General features: G+C 38.1%; 1 protein-coding gene across 4 annotated transcripts in view; it reads right to left on the reverse strand.

The window, feature by feature from the left end:
- Nucleotides 1-25,626, reverse strand: part of sbf2 (SET binding factor 2) — a 164,582-nt gene that overhangs the window by 60,044 nt on the left and 78,912 nt on the right. For all 4 annotated transcript variants that reach the window (XM_065261509.2, XM_065261505.2, XM_065261504.2 and 1 more), the window contains exons 12-17: nt 24,188-24,316; nt 22,287-22,385; nt 20,107-20,311; nt 19,818-19,927; nt 18,957-19,106; nt 1,272-1,340 (exon numbers count right to left, since the gene is read on the reverse strand). In XM_065261509.2, the coding sequence (XP_065117581.1) occupies nt 1,272-1,340; nt 18,957-19,106; nt 19,818-19,927; nt 20,107-20,311; nt 22,287-22,385; nt 24,188-24,316 (762 nt within the window). The remainder of the gene's footprint in view (nt 1-1,271; nt 1,341-18,956; nt 19,107-19,817; nt 19,928-20,106; nt 20,312-22,286; nt 22,386-24,187; nt 24,317-25,626) is intronic.

Raw genomic sequence — 25,626 nt, forward strand, 5'->3', positions numbered from 1 at the left:
TTTCAAATTGGTTTCTTGAACATGACAATAAGCTCACTGTACTAAAATGGCCCCCACAGTCACCAGATCTCAAACCATCTTTGGGATGTGGAGGAATGGGAGCTTTGTGCCCTAGATGTGCATCCCACAAATCTCCATCAACTGCAAGATGCTATCCTATCAATATGGGCCAACATTTCTAAAGAATGCTTTCAGCACCTTGTTGAATTAATGCCACGTAGAATTAAGGCAGTTCTGAAGGCGAAAGGGGGTGTGTACTAAAGTGTTTAAATCTGTATCGGTCCCTATATATATATACAATATATATTGGATGACTCGTAACCGATCATTTTAGATCAACCTGCCCATCACTGACACACATATGTAAACAAAAACTTTTATTCTGCTATAGATTAATCGCGATTCATTGTTATGCATCCCTACAACAACACCCAAGATTTTCCTTTAGTATACTTAAAAATACAATTTACTTTTGTTCAACTAAGACAGCTTGTTTTAGAAGTACGCTTCAATCTCAGAGAAATTCAATCCTATTTCCGAATAGGACTAAAGTCTAATCTCTACAGTGTGTGTGTGTGTGTGTGTGTGTGTGTGTGTCTGTGTGTGTTACAGTGCAAATGTACTCCAAATCTATGTTTGCTTTGAGACCGAGCACAAACAGGTGATTCAGTCACGGCAAATGGAAATCAGGATCTCCATTATAATATTTGAGGATTACATCACACGTCCCCTGTGCAAAGCGAATCACTGAACGAATCAAGAGGTCAAAGCACAAACAAGTAAAAAAATAACAGTTGTGAGTCGGTTGTGTCTGTCTCTATGACAACATTAATGTGGGTATGCATTGAATCGGTGCTGAAAGCCACAACTCCCTGCAGCCCTTTGGATTTTTGGAAGAGATAAAGCCTTTCCTCCCTGCTCCCCGCTGTATTAAAGCAGTCGTGACTGTCTCTGTTTGCCGTTTTCTTGAGTGAAGCCACATCAGATCTCAGAATAAGCATGTATTACATTGTTTTAGTTCTTGAAAAGGAAGTCAGGTGTTTTAACATGTTAACATCATAATGTGACGAATCAAGATAGATTTTATTATTAATTTGTGCACTTTCTTGGGGTGGTGTGAACTACAGTAGCCATCGAACAAACATACCTCAGTGCAACAGGTGAAAAGTGTGCCCGTCCCCCAGCTTTAATGCACACTAATGCCAGTGTTGATGTGCTGTGATTAGGAGACAGTAACCAGAGCCGCCAGTCTGATCTCTGCTTTCACTTACCCTGTAAAAAGCCGTCGTCAAAGGCAGTAATGCAGCGGCGATAGTGTATTCCTCTGAGCTTGAACAGTCCTGTGAGCAAACACAGACAGAGAGATGTCAGATGATATCACTGATCCAAATTGAGCTCAAACATGACATCACATGGCATTTATTTATTTATATAACGTTTCATCAAGCTATATACACAAATACATCAGTGTTAGCATGCAAATACATCATATTTGTCCTGTTAATAGAAACGGGTTTATTTTTTTAATTATAGATGATGACTATATAATTACAGTAAACAAATTGGCCCATTTAAAACGGTATTTGAACATCAGTAGTTTTTAATTTAAACCAACCGTAACGTTTTGGGCATATGCTTCTAATATGTTATATAATCATGCCGTGACAAAACTGTCATGCTTTTCCAATTTTAAATTTATAAGTTATTTCTTATTTTACATTCCTAGCTGACATGATGGTGTCTCCGACAAAAGAATTAAATGAAAACAATGACGGTTGCATTAAAAAGACTTACTGTTTTGGGAGTGCCATATTATGTTTTATTGGAGATTCTTGGAAACAGTCGAAGCCAGATGACCTGACTATTTATCGAAAGAATAGCTATCAGTTTAATAGCCTAATAAAAATCTCCCTAAGAAATTCCTTTTCGTTACACAAAAGCGGAAAAACTGATCATACGTGAAGAGAAAACTCCACCGTTACGAAAGGTTCACTATTTCACTTTCTATAAAGGAGAGGAATGCATTTAAATATATGTACATAAGCCAGCCACCATCTCTGCTCCATATCTTTGCGTAGGAATCTACTTGTAACGACAGCGTAAATGTAAAACATCAGTTTCTGCACAAACCATGCATGCCTGACCCCCCATGGGTGCTGCAGCGTAGACGATTTCTCTTGCGGCTTTCATGTTTCCCTGCCGGTTGTGGTTGAACATACAGGTTGGAAACGAAACCAAATGTTTCAATTACCAGGAAAAAGTGGAATAAAGGAATGTTCTAAGCTTCTGTAGACAATTAAATCAGTGGAAATGAACTCGAAGCATAGTCTGTTATCATTTACAATCAAATAATTCCACGGGCAAAGATTCAGAGACCATTTTCCAGTTGCTGCAGTGTTGTGCAAGGTGTTTTTATACAGTACTGTTGATAGGATCTTAAAAGGGGTCGTAGCGTGAAATTCGTACTTTTTCCATGTTTAAGCTGCTTAAATCTGCTTCTATCAACCCAGAAAACGTAAAAAAGAACATCCAAGTAACTTTGTTTTGGTAAATCATTCTCAGCAAGGATGTGAAAAATTAGGTCTTTCGGATTTCGCCGATTTTGTGACGTAGGTAGTAGAGTCCGACCAATATATCGGCAGGCCAATATTATCGGCCAATATTAGGCATTTTCCAAACTATCGGTATCGGCATTCATAATGGCCGATAAATGAATATAAAAAAAAAAAACACTGACGAAACAGCCTTCATTAGATTTCCTCACTGTTGGTGTTTTTGACAGAGCGCTCTGAACCAGTAGCTGCTGATGGGGTCCAGATTTAGGCGTCTAGCCACTGCTTGAGACAAGTGATCAGGAATTTATATTTTGCTGTTGTTGTTATTTATCAGAACTTAACAGAATTTGTCTCCAGTCCTATTCAAAGTTATATTTATGAACCAAGTCTTTTAAAACTGGTAACTTTGATTTGGTTGTTGTTTTTGTGTTTTTGTTCAAAGGCCTTTACGTTTCATATCTGAAGTTTGTATTTTTATACATTTTATTTATCAGAACTTTAATATATTTTGATGATCCTCTGTTCTGTTGTGACAATAAAAGAAACAAGTTTCTTTTTAAAATGCATTATCATATTATTTTAGTAAAAACTCATAAATAACTACAAATAACTAATGTTAGGGAAATCTGTTAAATGTTCTCTAAGCAAATTCACGCGTTTTAGACAATAAAACATTTTTTGTTACATACAGCACACATCTCCTCACTATCTGCTTGCTACCTGACCACTGATCAAACTGTAAAAAACGCGATCTCTGTAGACAGCCCAGGCTCTACAAACTTCAATATACACACAGTGGCCAAACCTGCACATCGAAACAAAACAAAGTTTTACAGCCAATAAACGCCAAGAAGGATTGGGGGTGGGGGTTGGTCGCGTTCACGAAAGCACGGAAGGGAGGGGGAGGAGTTAGCTACGCTCCGTTTGTTTGAAAAAGGTTCAAATATCAACAGCAAGTGACGTCGAACATATTCGCTTAGAGAGCCTTTAATGTTTTGTTAAGCTTTTCTAAAAAAAAATATCGGCCGATATGTATATATATATACACACACACACACATATACATACATATACATACATACATATACATATAAAACCAACAAACATTTGTATCGGCCGTCAAAATCCTTTATTGGTCGGGCTCTAGTAGGTAGCAAGTCTTATTAATCTCCGCTTAATCTCCTTCCGTTTCAATGTATGTATATATATATATATATATATATATATATATATATATATATATATATATATATATATATATATATATATATATATATATATATATATATATATATATATATATATCTCCCAAGGGTTTTTTCCTCCTAGGACTTTTTTACTTCCCCGGCTTAAAATCCGGGGTTTTTTCTCCTAGGGGGTTTTTCAACCCGGGGAGGCAGCCATCGAAAATTTTATTGAAAATAAAAGATATTTATCGAAATCGAATCAACTTGATAGCTTGTGATTCGAAATCAAATCGATCTGGAACATCTGAATCGATACCCAGCTCTACGAGTTAGTATGGTGGCTCAAAAAAACGCAAACTATATTGTATGGCAGAAGATAGTAGTTTGCTGCACTTCGACCTCAGGCGCAATAATATTGAAGGAAGTTTGAGCGAGAGGGGGGGTAGTCAGGAGTGATGATGTTACTGCGTGCCGAGGTGGAAGTGTTGCAAACTAAGTGCTTTTCACCATACAATATAGTTCAAATTTTTTATCTGCCACGTTTTATTTTGTGCCCCCATACTTACTCATATAACTTCTCCTGTAAGTCTTTAAATATGGAAAACATGGGAGAGTTTGGTGGCTTCTAAATTCATCCCTGTTTGGATCCTAAGGAATGAATGGGGCTAGGCTAAATGCTAACACATTCACAAAGCGCTGTACAAAGATTAAGTGCACGCATTGAAAAAAATATTATATATTTATAAGTTGAGTTAAGAAAATAGTAAAATATTGAAAAACAGTAGTGTTTTCCTTTTAAAATGCTATAATAAATTATCTGTGGGATATTTTAAGCTAAGACTTGACATACATACTCTGGGGACACCTTATTTTACATCTTAAAAAATCTCATAATAATAATAATGTGCTATTTCAAAATAAGCATCCAGAGATGAGAGTATAGAATTCGGTAGTCATGTTTACAGATGAGGTAATAAATTCAACTTTTTTATCTGTATGTTTGATCACATTATTTTATGCCATCATAATGAATTAGCTGCAAGGCACAATAGTTGTGTGTGAGATGCTGTATAAATTTGTCCACCAGGGTTGCCATAGTTACAACAACCAAAAAATGAGGATGCAGCAGATTTGAAATCACTAAATGGGCAACAATTACAAGGAAGACAATTTCTAAATCCTTGGGAACTTTTGGGATAATCCAAGTACACAACTCCATGAAATATATCACACTGTGACAGTGGTTTTTGGAATTTTACATATTGTGGCTTTAAAGGTGCCATTTGTTATAATTGAGGTAAAATATTAAAAAAAATTAGCTACACGCATCAAAAGAATGAGAAGAAATAAGGGCAAAGGTGTCATTAAAAAAATGACAAGGTATAGTGCTGCAGATATATCAATCTGAATTAGCATGCTAAATTACTAGCTACAGCCCAACTGGTGTTGTAATACCAGTTTCGACCATGGGAGGCGGTATGCGGGCCACGCACATAACCGCCAGCCAAACTGCAATACACGAATAAGTCGCATGTGTGGGGTACAGCCCTCTACTACTACCGCTGCGTCCGAAAACTAAGGCAGCCGACTTGTTGGCTTAAGATTCATGAAAGCAGCTCAGAGAAATGCAATTCAGACAGCCATGGATTCAGACATGCCTTCCTGCCTTGCAATAGGGGTTTCGGACGTATTTCAGTTCAAGGAAGAGAGCGGAAGAATGGCTAAAGCAAGAGACATTTACCACTACCACAAACATTTGCTGCAGGGAACAACGCGCTCGGAATCACAAATAAAATATGATAAATAAAGTAACCGAACCAGAGTAAATACTGGCACTGCTTTTCATCGCTGGAGACAACTAATGGACATGAAAGAAATGAGGTTAGACTCCGAAATGACAACATTTCTTTTCGATTGGTAAGTAAGATGCTGTTAGTATTTCGCTAGAAGTTCACTTATAATAGGCATTGCGATAACCTATGCTCAGCTTGTACATGAACTACGGCTTTGTGCAGTAAATGTGGCTCCATCTGAAAGCAGCTGATGGCGATTCACTTTTAATCAAGAAACCGGCTTCACTGACGAGAAGCGCAATGACTATCGCATGCAAATTACTGCGCATCCTTAGCTGTTAGCGTTTAATAGTTAGCTCTACCCACGGATCCGATCCGGTTTTCACCCGTTATCTACCAAGCTGATGCTAAAATGTAACATTAGCTAAGAAGCTTGAAATGTCTTCGATTATAATGAACACCAAATGGACGCACGAAACGTTGCAAAAACATTGCAATTTTAATGAGACCGAATGTTTTTTTGTGTGACTAATGATAACTTAGTTGCTAATGTAAATCAAACTTGATATATGCTGCTAAATTTGCAGCTGCTAAATTAAAATAGACCAACTCACTTTTCTGGAGGTATACTGCCCCCGTCTGTTTGGAGTGTGGAGTATGAATTTATTTTTTTGGGGGGCGGACATGTTAAATGGTCCCTTTAATCCAATATGCATGTTTAAAGGTTTGTTGTCTACATACTTTGGTAGACAAAAACATATAATTCGGCCAGCACATTCATTAATTTCATTGGAATACTAAATTTTATTTATGAAATGGATGACTTGGACCAAACAATTAAGAAAAAGCTGCCATAATAGATGGAAATTCCTTCAAGTTTGTTTAAAATCTTCTCAGCGTAAGACCTCAAGAAGCTGCTTGATAAAATGCCAAAAGTACCATTTGTGAAATTCCAGACAAAATGAGACGACACTGAAGATGCCAGAAAATAGCACAGATTGATTTGTTTTGGATGCTTTTAGTCACAAAAACATTTGTGTTCTCCATTCATAAGGATCAATTTCTTAAAAATTGAGATTTATACATGAATCTATAAATAAATAAGCTTTCCATTGGTATAGTTTGTTAGGATAGGACAATATTTGGCCAAGATCCAACTATTTGCAACACATATTACTATAGGCCTAATGATAAATATTTTTTATATATTTACGGTAGGAAATTTACAAAATGTCTTCATGGAACAAGATCTTTAATTGGTATTCGATTGATTTTTGGCATTAAAAAATTTATAATTTTGACCCATACAATGCATTGTTAGCTACTGCTAAAAATATACCTGTACGATTTAAGACTAGATTTGTGGTCCAGGGTCACAAATGTGGATGTCTACATGTCTATTTATAGGTACCTTTACATTTATGCATATGGCAGAAGCTTTTATCCACTTACATTGCATTAAGGTATACATTATTCAGCATGTATTCCCTTGGTTCGAACCCATGACCTTCTGCAGTGGTAACGCATTGTTGAGCTAAACAGGAGCCATATTTACCTATTAATACTAATACTCACCCCTTACACACAAAAGTGTACTTTGTACATTATTTTCTAATAGTGTTGGCATATCTCAGGTACTTAAATACAAGTTCTCAATCATAGTGTGAACTACTGTGTGATCGAGAGGTCAAGATGTCCGCTCAAGAGTGCTATATAGCTATTCAGCACACATGTCATTTTACTCACACATCGAGGAATGAGGGAGGATGTCATGTGCCCGTGTCTCACCGCAAACCATACTGTACGTGCTCCCGTACGAGTGTCAAGTGCACGTGGAATATGACACGTCCCTACAGCCTACACAGCAATGGACTTTGCAGTAATAGATGTGACTCAATGGCATCCTGTCTGACTCATGTTTGCCTCTTCACAACACTCGCTCTGAAGCAGGAAGCGCAATATGTCAACTTCCTATGAGACAAAAGCGTTATTTCGGGTACTTTCTAGGAATGGCTTCAAAACAGCTTGTGTTTTTTAGATTGTGGGGATAAACGGAAATTGTGGTTGACAAAGAAGGTGTAAAGAGGATCAACAGTTGTGTTTGTCTAAGGGTTATATTTAGGATTTTAAACAAATCCCAAATGGCATGCAACTCGTCCAACACTATTTGTGCTACCAAAACAAATGATACCAATGACACCACTAGGCGGCCATGTTTGCAAGACCTCTTGGCAGTTATTTCAGTCATGCAAGACTAAATTTCTATTTAAAGGCACACTCCACTTTTTTTAAAAATATGCTCATTTTCCAGCTCACCTGGAGTTTAATATTTGATTTTAACCGTTTTGGAATCCAATCAGCCAATGTCCGGGTCTGGCGGTACCACTTTTAGCATAGCTTAGCACAATCCATTAAATCTGATTAGACCATTAGCATCGTGCTCAAAAATGACCAGAGAGTTTCGATTTTTTTTTTTAAATTTGACTCTTCTGTAGTTATATCGTGTATTAAGACCGACAGAAAATTAAAAGTTGTGATTTTCTAGGCCGATATGGCTAGGAACTATATTCTCATTTCAGTGTAATAATCAAGGACTTTGCTGCCGTATCATGGCGATGCTAATGGTCTAATCAGATTCAATAGATTATGCTAAGCTATGCTAAAAGTGGTACCGCCAGACCTAGAGATCAGCTGAATGGATTCCAAAACAGCAAAAAGCAATCTTGAAAATGAGCCGTTTTTCAAAAAAAAAATTCCCTTTAATTGAATGGGAAAAGACGGATATCTCTAAAATCGCATGCTAAAATCACAATTAGACAACATATTTCTGACCCAAAATAAATCTGACATCAAACATGACTTTTGTTCAGTGCGAAAGAAAAACCGCTAGATGCTGGCTTATTTGAAAAACGCAGAGCTTCCATTGAAAACAATTGAAAACATGCGCTGGCCGCAGGTGTAAAACTTTGGTGTGCACGCCCCTTAACACTGTATCTGCACTTTTCTACAAGCAAGTACCACTCACATTAAACCAGTTACTGTAAATAAACGATGGTGTAACATGTTCCCGCTCATTTTCCTTCACTTCTCCCTGCTGGTGTAATGACCTTCCTATTGCAATCCGGTCAGCCACATCTCTTGCAACATTCAAAAAGCAATAACAAACACATCTCTTCCAAAAACACTTGACATAGATATAGACTGCATCTCTATCTCTTTTCTCCTTTTAGTAAAAACAAAAAACAAAACACTAACTCTTTCTTTTCTCTCAACCGGTATTGTTTCAAAATAGTGTAAACTTGTATCTTGGTATAAGCACCTTTTGTACTTTTGCCTCCCAATGACACATCGCTTTTATTGTTTCCTAATCTTTGTAAGTCGCTTTGGATAAAAGCATCTGCTAAATGCCTAAATGTAAATGTCTATGGGTTTGGTGGAAGTAGTCAGGAAACCTTTTTTCCTTTTGCTGTTTCATGGGAAGGTATCCAGAGGAGGCTGCACTTGCTCAACATGGGAATAACGCACTAGAAAACTTCCCAGCACATTTATTTCTGAGGCTTTCACCGAGCATTACGTAAGCTCATCTATCCGGAGGGCGCAATGTTAGATATCACCTACTGATGGCTCTTATCCTGAGGAGGAGAATTTAGCACAGTAGGACCCTGTGACAAAACAACTACAGACAAATGAGAAAAAGAATTAAAATCAGCAGGCGGTTTCCAACGTGGTGAATCGTGGTGCCGAAAAACACGGTCGTCTGAGAGAACCCAGCGTGACATACAAACAATTACCTGTCAATCAAACTCATTTGAAACATGTATGTGACAGGTTTAAAGAAACGGGTTGCCAAAAATGTAAAGGGCAATTCCAGCATTATTTGCCATCAAATGTTGTTTACACTTTCTCAGAAAGTGCATTTATTTTATTTTCATAAACCCTGATGATAGAGTCCAGACATCAGAAACAAATGGAGAAGGGCAGCTCTTCAAAAAACATGTCATATTTATTTTATTTTCATTTTGTATGCGCATTTATGAGGAAGAAACAACATTATGGACGGGACATTTCTCTGTTACAGTACATTGCCACAGATGCACCATTAACGCTTTTCATTTTCTTTTTAATGGGTGACGTCATGCATTGCCGAACTTAGGCTACATTTACACGGAAACGATCTGAAGAGAAAACGCAAAAGTGACGTTTCATTATTACTTTTTATTCTGCGTTTATACGAGCATTTGGGGGGAAATCTGCGTGCATATGGTAACGCAAAAGTGTGTGATATTCGATGTAGTATGCACTCCAGGCAGCTAGGTGGCAATGTGGACACTGACACACAACACCACCAAGGCCACAGGTTTTTCCGTACAACCTATTTCATTGTTCTCCCAGGTCTCGTAAAGCCATCTGGTTTTCCTCCAATGAATTGCCTCATCAACAATTTGATAGAGGTAATTAATGCGCCTTTTCTGATCAGTAATTCTAGCTGTGAATATTTCGTACAACTGCTCGAAAGACTCTTGTATGTTTATCAGAGCTGCTATGGCAACTTGAAGGTCCGACGTATGGAAATAATCCGACATGTTTGTTGTTATTTTCCTGAACTGGCGTAAAAGCGTACGCGACGAGAGCCGCCGTGAGCAGACTTTTGCGTTTTTACCCATTAGATGGGATTTCCACTCTGGAGGGTGGTTTCACTTTTTTGCGTTTTTTAGCCCCACATCGATAAAATATTTTTTACGTTTTCACCCTCGTTCTTGTATAAACCGTGCTTGAATTGTTGATCCTTCTGTGTCATGTCACTGCCGTTGCACGAAGCAAAAGTTGAACATTTCTCAACTTTCAAGCGCCAACGCAGGCGTAAGCCAATTAGATCGCCTTATGCAAATAACCTAGTGCAGAACCAGTCAATTTCGTTGATGCCAGACCGTAAAAAAGAGCAGGACGTTCTGGGGGTCCCCAGAATATGGAAAATTTTAGGTTTCAAAATTAGGTTTGTCTTTCATTTCTTACTACACGCATTCCAAAATTGGTTATACTGCATTTGCTTTGTGTCTTTTAAGTGTGCTTTCCTAATTTCAGTCCCTTTTATCTCTCACGCACTATGGTTTGTAAGGCAGTATTCCTTGTAAAGCTGCTATGAAACAATCAAAGTTGCTGTAGTCCCCTTAAATATATAACATGATATATGTTTTAGGGGGTACCTCACAAGAAGTTCTTCATATTTGGGGGACCCATACAGCCAAAATGGTTCTTCTATGGCATCATGTAGCACCTTTATTTTTAATGCGTGAAACAACATGAATGTAGATGATGACAGAAATTTTATAACTAGGAGTGAACTGTCCTTACATCAGCACACCTTCAGTACAAAGTGTACGCTGTTTTTCTCCAGCAGCCTATAGGATGAATGTGAAAAGCTCAGATTCACTGCCCTTCACCCCCAGCACAGCATAAAATAAATGTGTGACTGACAGACGGGTTAAGTATTTGCAAGGGCCCCCCGTCGATAAAGCAGGGCCCGTAACCCCGCCGCACAGGAAATGACTGGGATGCCATAGTGCATCTCCACTTCACAGCATGCCAGACCTCTGCTGGGCTTGCACAACACTGAGCTCCACAATCAGCTACAGCTGGACAGATCACACTGCAGAACAAAACAGGATTCTGTAAATATGCCTATGAGAGTCATTAATGGGCTTGTTATGAGCTTGTTTTAAAAACGATAAGGCTTAACAATCATTGCCTGGTGCGATAAGCACAGTCCAGGGCAGTTCATTAACTTTAAGGCTTTAAAATAAAACTTCGTTAAGAGCCATTATTAACAACAAATGCCTAAAGAATGCGCAAAAAGCTCAAGAATTTCCGAGAACTTGCGCAAAACCACGCGAACTCCGCAGGGATGCCGAATTTTGTGAAGAAGGGACATAACTTCGGTCTCCGAGAGCAACATCTGTCGAACACTAGGCAAACCTGTCGACCTCAAACAGATGGACTCGGAGTCCAGATGCCTGAAGTCATACTTGTGTTTAGACGACAAATCAAATTGTGTACATACTATAACAAACACTTTGGCAACAACTATAAATGCAGTCGAGTTGCTATTTCAGTACGTTAAACTACTATGTACACAAAAGTGTAATTGTTTATGTAAAACGTGATGATTAGAGGAAGATGGAATAATCGTTTATATACATTCTATAGAGCACCTATTTCATTGCTAAAAAACAACGTTATTTTGTGTATTTGCGTGGTTTATGGTTAAAAAACACATTATTTCCACATACCATACATTTTTTTAGCTCCACATTTTCCTCTCTTCCTGAAAAACATGGATTTGAAAAATTCTGTGTCCCTGATTGGCCAGCTAATCTGTACGTTGTGATTGGCCTGAATACCTCTGACGTCAACCGGAAATGTGACGCTCCTTACCATGTTTGAAGGATTCGGTTGCTAACAGGAGTTAACTTGCAGGCTGTGAGTCGAAGCGGGAGGAATTACAATATGATTTTATAATAATATTATAATATAATATTGGTCTTGTCTATGTCACCAATTCCAGGAAGTAAACTGTTGCCTACAATCTGTGTGTTTGTTTGTAGTCCAAGAAAAGAGATTTACGTTGGAGACGATTACTCGCGTGATCGTTTACTTTGGGGTTTGTACTTTTTATATACAACCCCAAATCAGAAAAAGTTGGGACACTGTAGAAATTGTAAGTTTAAAAGGAATGGAATAATTTACAAATCTCATAAACTTATATTTTATTCACAATAGAATATAGATAACATATCAAATGTAGAAAGTAAGACATTTAGAAATGTCATGCCAAATATTGGCTCATTTTGGATTTCATGACAGCTACACATTCCAAAAAAGTTGGGACAGGTAGCAATAAGAGGCCAGAAAATATAAATGTACATATAAGGAACAGCTGGAGGATGACCAATGTTTAGGAATGGGAATGTTGTCCCATTCTTGTCTAATACAGACTTCAAGTTGCTCAACTGTCTTAGGTCTTCTTTGTCGCATTTTCCTCTTTATGATGCACCGAATGTTTTCTGTGGGTGACTGATCTGGACTGCAGGCTGGCCATTTCAGTACTCAGATCCTTCTTCTACGCAGTCTTGACGTTGTTATTGATGCAGTATGTGGTCTGGCATTGTCATGTTGGTAAATGAAAGGTCTTCCCTGAAAGAGACGATGTCTGAATAGGAGCAAATGTTGCTCTAAAACTTGGATAAACCTTTCAGCATTGATGGTGCCTTTCCAGATGTGTAAGCTGCCCATGCCACACGCACTCATGCAACCCCAAACCATCAGAGATGCCGGTTTCTGAAATGAGCGCTAATAACAACTTGGGATGTCCTTGTCCTCTTTAGTCCGGATGAAATGGCGTCCCAGTTTTCCCCAAAGAACTTCAAAGTTTGATTCATCTGACCACAGAACAGTTTTCCACTTTGCCAAAGTCCATTTTAAATGCGCTTGTGCTTCTGGGTCATGTTTAGATATGGCTTCTTGTTTAACCTATAGAGTTTTAGCAGGCAACGGCAAATGGCACGGTGGATTGTGTTCACCAACAATGTTTTCTGGAAGTATTCCAGCGCCCATGTTATGATTTCCATTACAGTAGCATTCCTGTATGTGATGCAGTGCCGTCTAAGGGCTCGAAGATCACAGGCATCAAGTATGGTTTTCCAGCCTTGAGCCTTACGCACAGAGATTGTTCCAGATTCTCTGAATCTTTGGATGATATTATGCACTAAAGATGATGATAACTTCAATTTTTTTGCAATTTTTCTCTGAGAAACTCAGAAAACTATTTTTCGCTGCCGCATTGGGTAAATTGTTGATTCTTTGCCCATCTTGACTTCTGACAGACACTGCCACTCTGACAGGCTTTTTTATACCCAATCATGTTGCCAATTGACCTATTAAGTTGCTAATTAGTCCTTAAGATTTTCCTTATGTGTACATTTAAATTTTCTGTCCTCTTATTGCTACCTGTCCCAACTTTTTTTGGAATGTGTAGCTCTCATGAAATCCAAAATGAGCCAATATTTGGCATGACATTTCAAAATGTCTCACTTTCAACATTTGATATGTTATTTATATCCTAATGTAAATAAAATATAAATTTATGAGATAAGTAAGTTTATCCATTCCTTTTTTACTTTGTTTATTTCTACAGTGTCCCAACTTTTTCTGATTTGGGGTTGTATTTGGCACCAGACAAATTAATGTTGATTTATGTATAGGCAAGATATATTTCTATAGCTTTAAATTGTTTAGAATTGTCTGGTAAAGCAATATTTAGTGCAAATGTAAAAAAAACAATCCAAAAATGTATCTATTTGCTGTCTATCGTTTCTCAATGCTTTTATGAGAGGCGTTGAGAACATCAGTGCAATATAAAAAACAATTATTGGCTAATATGCTGTTTCTGCCTTGCAGTAGTAGATCATTTGAGGTGAAGCCATTGACCTTAGCATCATATACTTGAGTCCAAATGATGACAAACTATCCAAAAAATGAGGAAAACGCTTGTCCTTAGAACAATATGTCAGTGTGATATAACGATAAAGGCAACAGAAAAATAATTAAAATATTCGTGTTTAATGAGAGTTCTGTTCTTTAAAAACAGTACATAGCGTTCATGAACACATCACACATCATTCCAGTGATGATAACTGAATATACCCAAAAGACTTCCAGGTGTTCAGGTAGAACTTTTCAAGTGATGTTATTGATTTATGACATACACAAAACCAGAAAAATTGCATTCGAAGTGTGAAAAAAGCTTTTCTAGAATGAATGGATGGATGAACTGATGAAAACCAGTGATTAGACACATGGACCATCCAGCATCCTTATACACTATAGGCTTACTTTTTTTTTTTTAAATACAAAATGTTAAGATGGATGAATATAGAGTAGGCAGGGGATATTAAGGGACACAGACAACAAGTCAACAAGTCTTACAAAGCTTGAGCACGGCATGGGCTGGCCAACACTTCAGCTTATTCCAGCAAAGAACCGCCTACTTGACACAAACATCTGACCAAACGTAAATTGACCGTTTACTTGTTTACTGCGTGTCTTAAATAAAATTCTTGTTTTGTTGCTATAAATGTTACAAACACTGTCAACCCCAGGCATTCGTTTGACTTGGAAGCACTTGTTGTGTCAGCTTGGAGAACTGCTGCAAATCTGACTTCGTCCCATCGGACTGATAAAAACTTGTTCAGACTTTTCCCAGAAACTCTATTAATCTAGCCAAATAAAGCTTACTGTTTTGACAAAAATCCAGCAATTTCGAGGGCAACACAATGAATCCACTTTGGGCAAACCAGCTACAACTAACGCCAAAAATGCTAGAGAGCGCCTGATGACATCACAAAGCACTGTTGCTCATTTAACATATCATCGCTGCTTCATGTCAGGTTGTTTTCTCTGTTCCAAAGCTACGTTTGTCCTTGAGGAGATTCTGGACGTCTGCATGAACTCACATTTAAATGATCCTGCCTCTCGTCTCGATAAACAGACTCTGATGTCTGATAATGCACACGTTTCATCTTTGTAATCACTCAGCGAATAAAGATCCTTTCTGTCACCAGACTTCTCGGATCAGATGACAACTTTCTAATGATAACAACTTAAAGCTCTCTGCGTTTCCATAAGTTGACACTCGGAGCCCTTTTTTGTTTGTATTATTTGATGAAAGCATGCTCGGAATGCCCAGCGACTCCATAAAAGTTGCTAGCTGTGTAAAAGTGCACAGGATCATTAAAATCCCCCCGACCATACTGACGTGAAGCAGTAAAACATGAGGAAGCACCAGTGGGACTCTGCTTGTGCTCTGTGATGAATGGCAATGTGATAGTTTATAAAGGAATGTGATGGACCGACACAAAATAAGTCATGGGGTGCTGTGACAAACAAGAAAACAACAACTTTACAACACTTTAAAAGTCTCTTTTACAGGAAATAGGAGACATTGAATGGCCTCATAGATATAACTATTTTAATTATAAGAATAAATCATACATTTATATGAATGTAAATAAATCATACATGTAGATGATTTTTAAATGCTGATTTTTCCTTAAGCGTAATAAAATGAAAAACGGTGACATGCTGTAAATCACGCCGACCACATGCATCTGCAGGGCTGGCTAAGAAATCTGGAAAAAAATGGAAATTTCTAGAACTATACCAAATATGCTGAGACTCTTTCAGTGTGTTAAGCACAGAATGATGTGTACTTATCTGCTTTGCACCCTTTTCTGTAAAAACTACAGATTACTATTTAGCCTTAGTCTACCTATTAAAATATTAGGATTACACAAATAAAATATGAATTATTATATTTTTATTGTATTAATAGCTAAGAACAAAATCATATTTGGCACTGGGGGAAGTACCCCCCTGCCCCACAAAAAAAACTCCACCAATGGGATTTACTAAAGATGCGCAATGGAAAAATTAGCGCTGAAAAGGCGTCGACATTTTTGCGACCTTATCGCTTATGCTTTTTTAGTAGCTTCCTTTCAGACGCAAAATGTATGGAAGGAGCCTAGGGATGGACAATAATTTGGATTAGGGGGTTGTGACAATTAATCAGGCAAATGCGCTTTTTCTCAATGAATGAATTACGGTGAAATGCCGCCACATTCAAAAGCCAGAGGGCGCTTTCGTGCAGAAACTCCATTTGTGCCACAGAAGAAGTATCATTACAAACACTATTCCAGGAAATATCTAGAGGCATATTTATATCGCTGTTCTTCAGATTGTTTCAGGTATTTTCATGATAATAGAGAATATTTTGAATGATTGTGTTTGACGAGTGTTGCTTTTTTAAATGCACACGTTATAAACGAGTCAAACTCGTAGTGATTTTAGATTGATAAGGACTTCCTACTGATCACGGAGCCATAGTACACGCACAAGCTGTGCATGAAACACTGAATCGGAGCCTTACGATTCAGAGTCGTTTTTAGACATGTCTTTTTAATGGGAACGCAATGCATAGAGGCACATCCCTAATTTGCATGTGATTCATTGCGCATCTCGTCAGTGAAGCCGGTTCCGTGATTAGAAGTAAATCGCAGTTTTCCCATACATAGGCTCTACTTGGGCGCTGCACCCAGGTAAATAAAAAATCACTTTACGAATTTATGTATTTTCTGAACTCGACTGGATGACCCGTGTTTTGTTGAGAGATGTTGAGAGAGAGAGAGAAAGAGAGAGAGAGGTGGGGGTCGGGTGACCGTGAAGATGATGTACGCGTCATAAACTCATCATCCAGCGCGGCAAACTGGATCAACTGCAGCACATATGGAGCAGCCAGGGAACTACACTGCGACCAAAATGGTCGCATATGCTTATGTGCATATGTGTTTATAGCATCCAAGTTGGCTTCATTTTGCGTGCAAGCACGTTGTGTCTGTCCTGTTGAGTGTCCGTTCATGTGCTCTCTGTTTCTCAATGAATTTGGGTGCAATGCGAAGCAACCTCAGTGTCACATAGTATCCTTTCATGTTTCTGAACTTGAGCAGAGTTTTACCATTAGAGGTCTTTCTTCACTGAGGACGCGGGACCCGTACGGTCCAGGTTTATATTTTAAATGGTCAGTCGGGTCCGGGTCGGTCCTAGTTCATTACTTCGGGTCCCAAGTCTGATTAATATTGTGTGTAAAACCCGAGTCCATCGAAGAACGGCCGCGAGCGCGCTACCGCGCTAAAGCTCGAGTGCTGTTTCAGACCACGCGTCGCTTCGTTTTCTTTATCCCATTTTTTAATAATCTTATTATTAATAGGGCTGTCAAAAGATTAATCGTGATTAATCACATCTAAAATAAAAGTTTGTGTTTACATAACATATGTGTGTGTAATGTGTATAATTATTATGTATATATAAATACACACACATTCATGTGTATATTTAAGAAATATTTGCAATTATATACTGTATAAACATTTATATAATTTATATTATATAGAAATATAAATATTTTATATATAAATATAACCAATTTTTCTTAAATATATACATGACTGTGTGTGTTTTTATATATAAATATTAATTATACACACTACACACACATATGTTATGTAAACACAAACTTTTATTTTAGATGTGATTAATCACGATTAATCTTTTGACAGCCCTAATTATTAATAGACCATATCTTTACTAAAATCTACAAATCAGAGATTGTAGCAAAAAGCAGTGCTAATACTGAACGAGCAAAGCTCTAGCTGACTCAGGATATAAAAAACGCAAAGCTGTAATGTAAAGTCTGTCATCGGGAAAGCAAGTAGACTTTTAAATCTGAAATAATTAGTGGATTAAGCTTTTTTTAATCGGAAAAAGAGAAATAGAAAGCAGAAGCAGTAAAAGTGCCTATCTAATAGAAATTATTACCATTATAACATCAGTCACATTTATAATCTATAGACCTGCACTGTCTATATAGGCTATAGTATACATAGTATTGTATATATTGAGTTTGATAAAAGGGGTCATCAAATTACTTCATATATCAGTGCAAAAACAGTAAGTGTTTTTGTGGTGCTTTGACAAACAGTGTCAGCTTTGTTCATGGCAAAGAAAGTTTGGGGTGGTTAGATTAATGAACTATAATGTGAAATTAAAATTCATGTTTAATAAATCAAAGGATTGTGTTGTGTCAGTTCTTCGTCACATGTATAGTAGACCATTTTTTGTCGGTGGATAATGATTGCCCTTTTCACCAGCTACCACCACAAGTAAATTTCAGATCTATGGGAAACACTGAAATCGCCATCAGCTGCTTTCAGATGGAGTGGCATTTACGACACAAAGCCATAGTTCACTGACAATCGGGGCAATTTCGCATTAATAATTGCGGACATATCACCTGCGATATGGCCCAGGTTGTCAGTGAACTACGGCTTTGTGTAGTAAATGTCGCTCCATCTGAAAGCAGCTGATGGCGATTTACTACTAATCAAGGAACCGGCTTCACTGACGAGATGTGCGAGATATTGCATGCAAATTATCGCCCATCCCTAAAGGAGACTATTTAACTGAACCACGCAATGCGATTTACTAAGGTGCGTGTTTATCAATTTACTGGTACAGTATTACTTAATGCCTAAAAATGCATGTCTTATATGCAATTTTTTTTGCTGCTCTTGGTACAGATTGCGCTATTATGGAACGGAGATGTTTGCACCTGTGTGCTTCAACCTATGCCTTTTCAGTAAATCACCTGAAAAAATGTCCATTTCCATCTGCTCTTTTTAAATTGATTATTCGTCCTGTTTAATAAATCTGTCCCTTTTTCTCTTTGCACTACAATGTGGTGTCCTTGCATTCAAACTGCCAGATTTAGACATCTGTCTGATAACATTTTGGTAAGATCTGTCAACACCAACCTGAAGAGCGCAGTTCATCATGCGAACGATGTGATCGAACTGCTGATGGTCCAGAATGGCACGGTTCTGCTGCACGTGGCGGCTGAGCTCTTCAGTCAGACACTGACGTGCTGCTTTGCCCTTTAGGGCCCGAAGAGCCGCAGGGAGCGTCTGTGGAGACAGTGGTGTTTATGCATTACTAAAAGGCCTACCATTCACCTAAAGCAGACCGCAAAGTGATTATATACATGCAACAGGGGCAAAGCTTCCAGCCAAATCCAGCAAGTTGACCTCTGACCCATAGTTAAAATTCCAGAAAGGTTGTTATTGATGAGATTTTACGTCTAGACGGAGACGACTGCCTCCTCTCAGGCTGACGTAGTGGAGGTTGTGCAGAGGTAATGTATTTACGGGTTCACGGAAGCCGTAACCCCGCAAGCACAACACTTTTACAGCCGTAAAGGGATGCAGGGCCGCATCGTATAACTTCTTGCAAATTACAGGTAGCCGACTACCATTCCAATGCAAACACACAGGGAATAGATGGCAAACGATGGCAAGCACCGTGAAGTTGAAAAACATCCCTTGTGAGCAAACTTCCCTGTGCCACAGGTAGTTTGCACCGAGGTATTTAGCATAACAAAATGTTACAATAATATTTGTATGTGTGATAAGCACAGGGAAATTGAAAGAGTATGTGTGACTGTTTGTTCACCCCTTTCTCACTTATACCTGTACGAGCTGCAGATGGAGAGGTTTGCTTATCGCATTGAAAAAAACTCAGTCACTAACGTAAGCTAATCTAAATTTTGCCTTCTTCCAGATGTGCGTGCAAATATTGGTTTAGTTCCTTTATCAAAATCACAGAAATGACTGTATCACCTTTTCCGTCTCCAGAGTCTTATTGTCGAAGATGAAGCCGATACACGTCCGGACCACCTCCAGTCTCCGGGCGCTGTTAAAAACCGAACAGGCTTTGCCTGTGATCGACGCTACATAAGGAAGAGAAGAACGAAAGATAAATACAGATAAGCCAAGTCACTTAACCTTTAACTTTGGGATTAAATTAAACAACAAATCAAAAGACACCCATGATTAATTTACATATTTATCAGTAATATTAGTCACAACAACAATCTTTCATGAGATTTTTTTGCTAAGCCACACGTACCAACGGGGGGTCCGGCAGGCACCACACACTTCTTCTCCACACGGGGGATGATGGGGTTAGTGTTCTGTTTGGCAAAACCCTCCTCTACCAACTCCTCTACCCTCTCCTCCTCCAGCCAGGGGAAGGGCACTACATGTACCCGCAAATGTGAGCCTTCAGTGGGACGAGGCACTTTCTGAAATGCCATGTGAGGGTTTGGGATCTCCTGTAGAAAGCAAAACAGACAGCCAAACAAAAAGTTTGAATATATAACCAAGAGCATAACTCATTTTGATGGCAGTGCACACTTGAACAGCTAGTGTAATTTATTCATTTATATTGGTTTACATCAGTGGTTTTCAAACTTTTTGTCAACTGAACTCCTCTGACCTAAATATTTATTTATTTTAAAGAAGTGCGCCCATGAGATGTATGTACTGAATCTAAATATCCAGGAGAAAGAATACCTTAATTACTTTGTTTCATTATGTATGCATACAGAAATACAGAGGATCTTTTGATTTTTGGCAAGATCATCTGCATTGTACACTCACCTAAAGGATTATTAGGAACACCATACTAATATTGTGTTTGACCCCCTTTCACCTTCAGAACTGCCTTAATTCTATGTAGCATTGATTCAACAAGGTGTTGAAAGTAATTTTTAGAAATGTTGGCCCATATTGATTGATAGGATAGCATCTTGCATTTAATGGAGATTTGTGAGATGCACATCCAGGCCACGAAGCTCCCGTTCCACCACATCCCAAAGATGCTCTATTGGGTTGAGATCTGGTGATTGTGGGGGCCATTTTAGTACAGTGAACTCATTGTCATGTTCAAGAAACCAATTTGAAATGATTCGAGCTTTGTGGCATGGTGCATTATCCTGTTGGAAGTAGCCATCAGAGGATGGGTACATGGTGGTCATAAAGGGATGGACATGGTCATAAACAATGCTCAGGTATGTCGTGGCATTTAAACGATGCCCAGTTGGCACTAAGGGGCCTAAAGTGTGCCAAGAAAACATCCCCCACACCATTACATTACCACCACCACCAGCATGATGGATCCATGTTCTCATTCTGTTTACGCCAAATTCTGACTCTACCATCTGAATGTCTCAACAGAAATCGAGACTCATCAGACCAGGCAACATTTTCCAGTCTTCAACTGTCCAAATTCGGTGAGCTCATGCAAATTCCTCTTTTTCCTATTTGTAGTGGAGATGAGTGGTACCGGGTGGGGTCTTCTGCTGTTGTAGCCCATCTGCCTCAAGGTTGTGCGTGTTGTGGCTTCACAAATGCTTTGCTGCATACCTCAGTTGTAACAAGTGGTTATTTCAGTCAAAGTTGCTCTTCTATCAGCTTGAATCAGTCGGTCCATTCTCCTCTGACCTCTAGCATCAACAAGGCATTTTCACCCACAGGACTGCCACATACTGGATGTCTTTCCCTTTTCACACCATTCTTTGTAAACCCTAGAAATGGTTGTGCGTAAAAATCCCAGTAACTGAGCAGATTGTGAAATACTCAGATTGGTCCGTCTGGCACCAACAACCATGCCACGCTCAACATTGCTTAAATCACCTTTCTTTCCCATTCTGACATTCAGTTTGGAGTTCAGTAGATTCTCTTGACCAGGACCACACCCCTAAATGCATTGAAGCAACTGCCATGTGATTGGTTGATTAGATAATTGCATTAATGAGAAATTGAACAGGTGTTCCTAATAATCCTTTAGGTGAGTGTATATATTTCTCAAAAATGTGCCGTTTTGGGGTGTGTCCTTTAAAATGCAAATGAGTTGATCTTTGCATTAAATGGCAGTGGCTTGGTTGGGATAAGGAGCGATATTATCCCCTTCTGACATCACAAGGGGAGCCAAATTATCAATTACCTATTTTTCACATGGTTTACCAAAACAAATTTACTGAGTTGTTCTTTTTCACGTTTTCTAGGTTAATACAAGAATTAGGAACACAATTATAGTACTTAAACATTGAGAAGTCATTGAATCATTTGAGTAATGGCCACAAAATGAATGCTAACATTGAATAATATCAACACACGTTTTAGGTTTAGTATCAATGAAGAGGAGATGAAGCGTTACTGAACAAACCTTGAGAGAAGTATATAAAAGAATAAAAGAGCACAAGAAAATAAAAAGGAATTGAAGATGACATGATGCAAATCGCTCACGTTTTTATAAAGCTGCTCAGATAACTCCCTCAAGCGCTTCTGAAGCTTGCCCAGGTTCTCATCTTCCTCCTTAAAGCTCTCGACATCTAATGCTACCAGCTAAAAAAAACATAAACACAGCAGATTAATGCAAAAAAAAAACAAGTGAATCTGTGCTTTAAATGAGTACCCTTTTCCCAAATTGATATGATTGATTTAACATAATCCAAAACAATAGCTGGAATTTGACTATGGTGAACCACATCCTTAATTTGTCATCTTCTTCTCGTAAAATAAAACTTAGTTACTTAGAAAGAGTGTAAATATTTGCCCTGACAATGATTCAATCCGATTACGATCCGGTTTGTTTATGATTTGATACAATTTTTCAAATGGATTATTTTGATAGCTCACGTAACTATTTTCAAAAGCCTGCAGGGAAATTTGTAGTAATAAAAATACAGACTGTTTTAAAATAACAGCAGGGTTCCTCGCAACAGGCAACTGTTTACTAAAACTGTGTGCAGAGTCATATCAACTCATTAATTCTAATGGAAGTTACAAGAACTATTTGGACAGGAAGTGGGTGTGTCGAGAGACAAAACAAAGCTGAGAAAAGTAACATTTTATGCAAAAGACTTTCAGGAGCGATCACCAATAAAAGTGAAGCAGTGGATCTCATGTCATCCGTCTCATCAGTTATGTGGTGGACGGTTACTTGTTTGTTTATGACTGTTACGAAAACAACCAAAATTTGGAATGCCCCCTAACAACATAATTGAAAGAGGTGGGCGACACACAGCGACAATGTGGCTAGGCTTGTGCACGCACCTTAACTCGGCATCCTATACAAACAAGGTTTAATTTTTAAAGGTGCCATGTCACAAGACTTTTTTTAAGATCTCAAATACATCTTTAATGTCCCAATAGCACATATGTGAAGTTTTAGCTCAAAATACCATATAAATAATTTATTATAACATGTTAAAATTTGCACTTTTAGGTGTGTGCAAAAATGTGCCGTTTTGGGTGTGTCCTTTAAAATGCAAATGAGTGGATGAAATTCAAACACTGATCACAATGATGGTGGTTTGTTGAAATTGAAACTCAATTGTGCTCTGAATTATTTTCCTTCTCTCACTTTGCACTAAATGGCAATGCTGTGATTGGATAGTGCAGATTAAGGGGCGGTATTATTATAATAATAAGAGCTCCTTATGACATCATAAGGAGGGGCAAATTTCAACAAAATTTTTTTCATGTGCTTGCAGAGAATGGTTTACCAAAACTAAGTTACTGGGTTGATCTTTTTCACATTTTCTAGGTTAATAGAAGCACTGGGGACCCAATCATAGCACTTAAACAAGGAAAAGGTCAGATTTTCATACCATGACCCCTTTAAAAATGATTGGCTGACCATATATGTGACTCTGGACCACAAAACCAGCCATAAGGGTACATTTTGGGAAATTAAGATTTATATATTGTCTGAAAGCTGAATAAATAAGCTGTAATGTTTTTTAGAATAGGACAATATTTGGCGAGATACAACTATTTGAAAATCTGTAATCTGAGGGTGCAAAAAAATCTAAATATTGAGAAAATCGCATTTAAAGTTGTCCAAATATAGTCCTTAGCAACACAAATTACTAAAAATAAATACATTTTTTATATATTTACAATAGGAAATTTTCAAAATATCTTTATGGAACATGATCTTTAATTAATATCCTTATGATTTTTGCCATAAAAAATGATAATTTTGACCCATACAATGTATTGTTGGCTACAAATATACCCATGCCACTTATTACTGGTTTTGGTTCAGGGTCACATATTTAAAATTCCTATTATAAATAAATCGATTTTTAATGATTATAGGAAGCTGTTAGTTTGCAAACGATGTTAAAGTGATACTGCACCTCATCAAACAGATCACAGGCTCTGTAAGGAGGTCCTCGTTCAGACACGAAACCCGCAAAGGCCATTCCATCCAACACCTTTGTCAGGAAGTCATTTTCTATCAGGCCCCGTTGGCCCAGGAAGGCAGCCTTTGAGAAAAAAAAGGTCAGTGATTACCGAAAATGAGCTTTTTGAAATCCATCCAGCCACAAACTACGAGCCACATTCGATTCCGATGATACAGAGAGAGTTTTTAAACAGAAGATGCCTGTTATCTGTATCACCAGACGCATCAGTTGTGATGGGCATGTGTTTATTTGCAACAGATTTTCTGTTTTCTGAAGTCATGAGACATGCTGGTAAAATGCTGGAGTGTTTGGCAGAGGATGCTCGGTTAATTCAGGAGGGGTAAAAAAAGCATTCTTTCTGGATAATCTGAGCCATGTGGGGTGCCTTAGGAGGGTGTACCGAAAACGCTGCCATGGAAACGTCGGCCGACACAAACAAAAACAAGGTGAAACAACAATCGCAAATGTAAGCTGAATTCTTTTCATATGGCTCAGATGGACCAAAGAGTTTTAAACAAACATTTTTTGTGTTTTTCAAGCGAGCAGATTAAAGCAAAGTGAAGAAAGAAGATACAAAGCTCATTGCTTATGTAGGGAGATCTACGTGATTATACTTTCATTGTCTGGCTCTGCGTGTTTATGGCAGGTGTTTGTACAAGTGCAAGTTAACTTAGGTTTAAGGTCAAACAAATAACGCGGTAAATCAACCAATCTACAGTAAAAAATGTGTTATGTCTCGCAGACAATAAGAAATGAAAGGTCATTGAATGAACATATTTACATGCCATTTATTTATGAAAATTAAAAGTTGCTCTTGTATATCTTAGTAGCAGAGCATTGTGTTAGCAGCGCAAAAGGTCAATGGCTTGAACCCAGGCAACACACTTTCATAAAAAATTTTGGATAATTTACTAACCCCCATGTCATCCAAGATGTTTATGTCTTTCTTTGTTCAGTCGAGAAGAAATTAATTTTTTTGAGGAAAACATTTTACTCCATATAGTGGACCTCAGTGGTTTCAATGCAGCTTCAAAGGGCTCTAAACGACCCCAAACGAGGCATACGGGTCTTATCCAGTGAAACAATCGTCATTTTCACCCCCCCCAAAATGTATTAAAAAATATGTACTTTTAACCTTTTGAAAAGCACCCCCACTCTAGCCCAAACCATGAAAAGACTTACTTTTAGGGATGTTTTTACTAAACCATTGATAGTATACGCATAACTAACTTCATTTACCAGGTTTCAAATTTATTTTAAGTTAAAAATTAAAAACGTTAGAGGCTGAAGTACACTGGAATAGAGCTGAAGATCTTTGTCCAAACCCGCCGGGCTTCATTTCTAACATTTTACACGGGCTCGTGCCGGGCTCAGGCTTGCGCTCCGCCTTT

The sequence above is a fragment of the Paramisgurnus dabryanus genome, chromosome 2, assembly GCF_030506205.2.
Source record: "Paramisgurnus dabryanus chromosome 2, PD_genome_1.1, whole genome shotgun sequence".
Classification (NCBI taxonomy): domain Eukaryota; kingdom Metazoa; phylum Chordata; class Actinopteri; order Cypriniformes; family Cobitidae; genus Paramisgurnus; species Paramisgurnus dabryanus.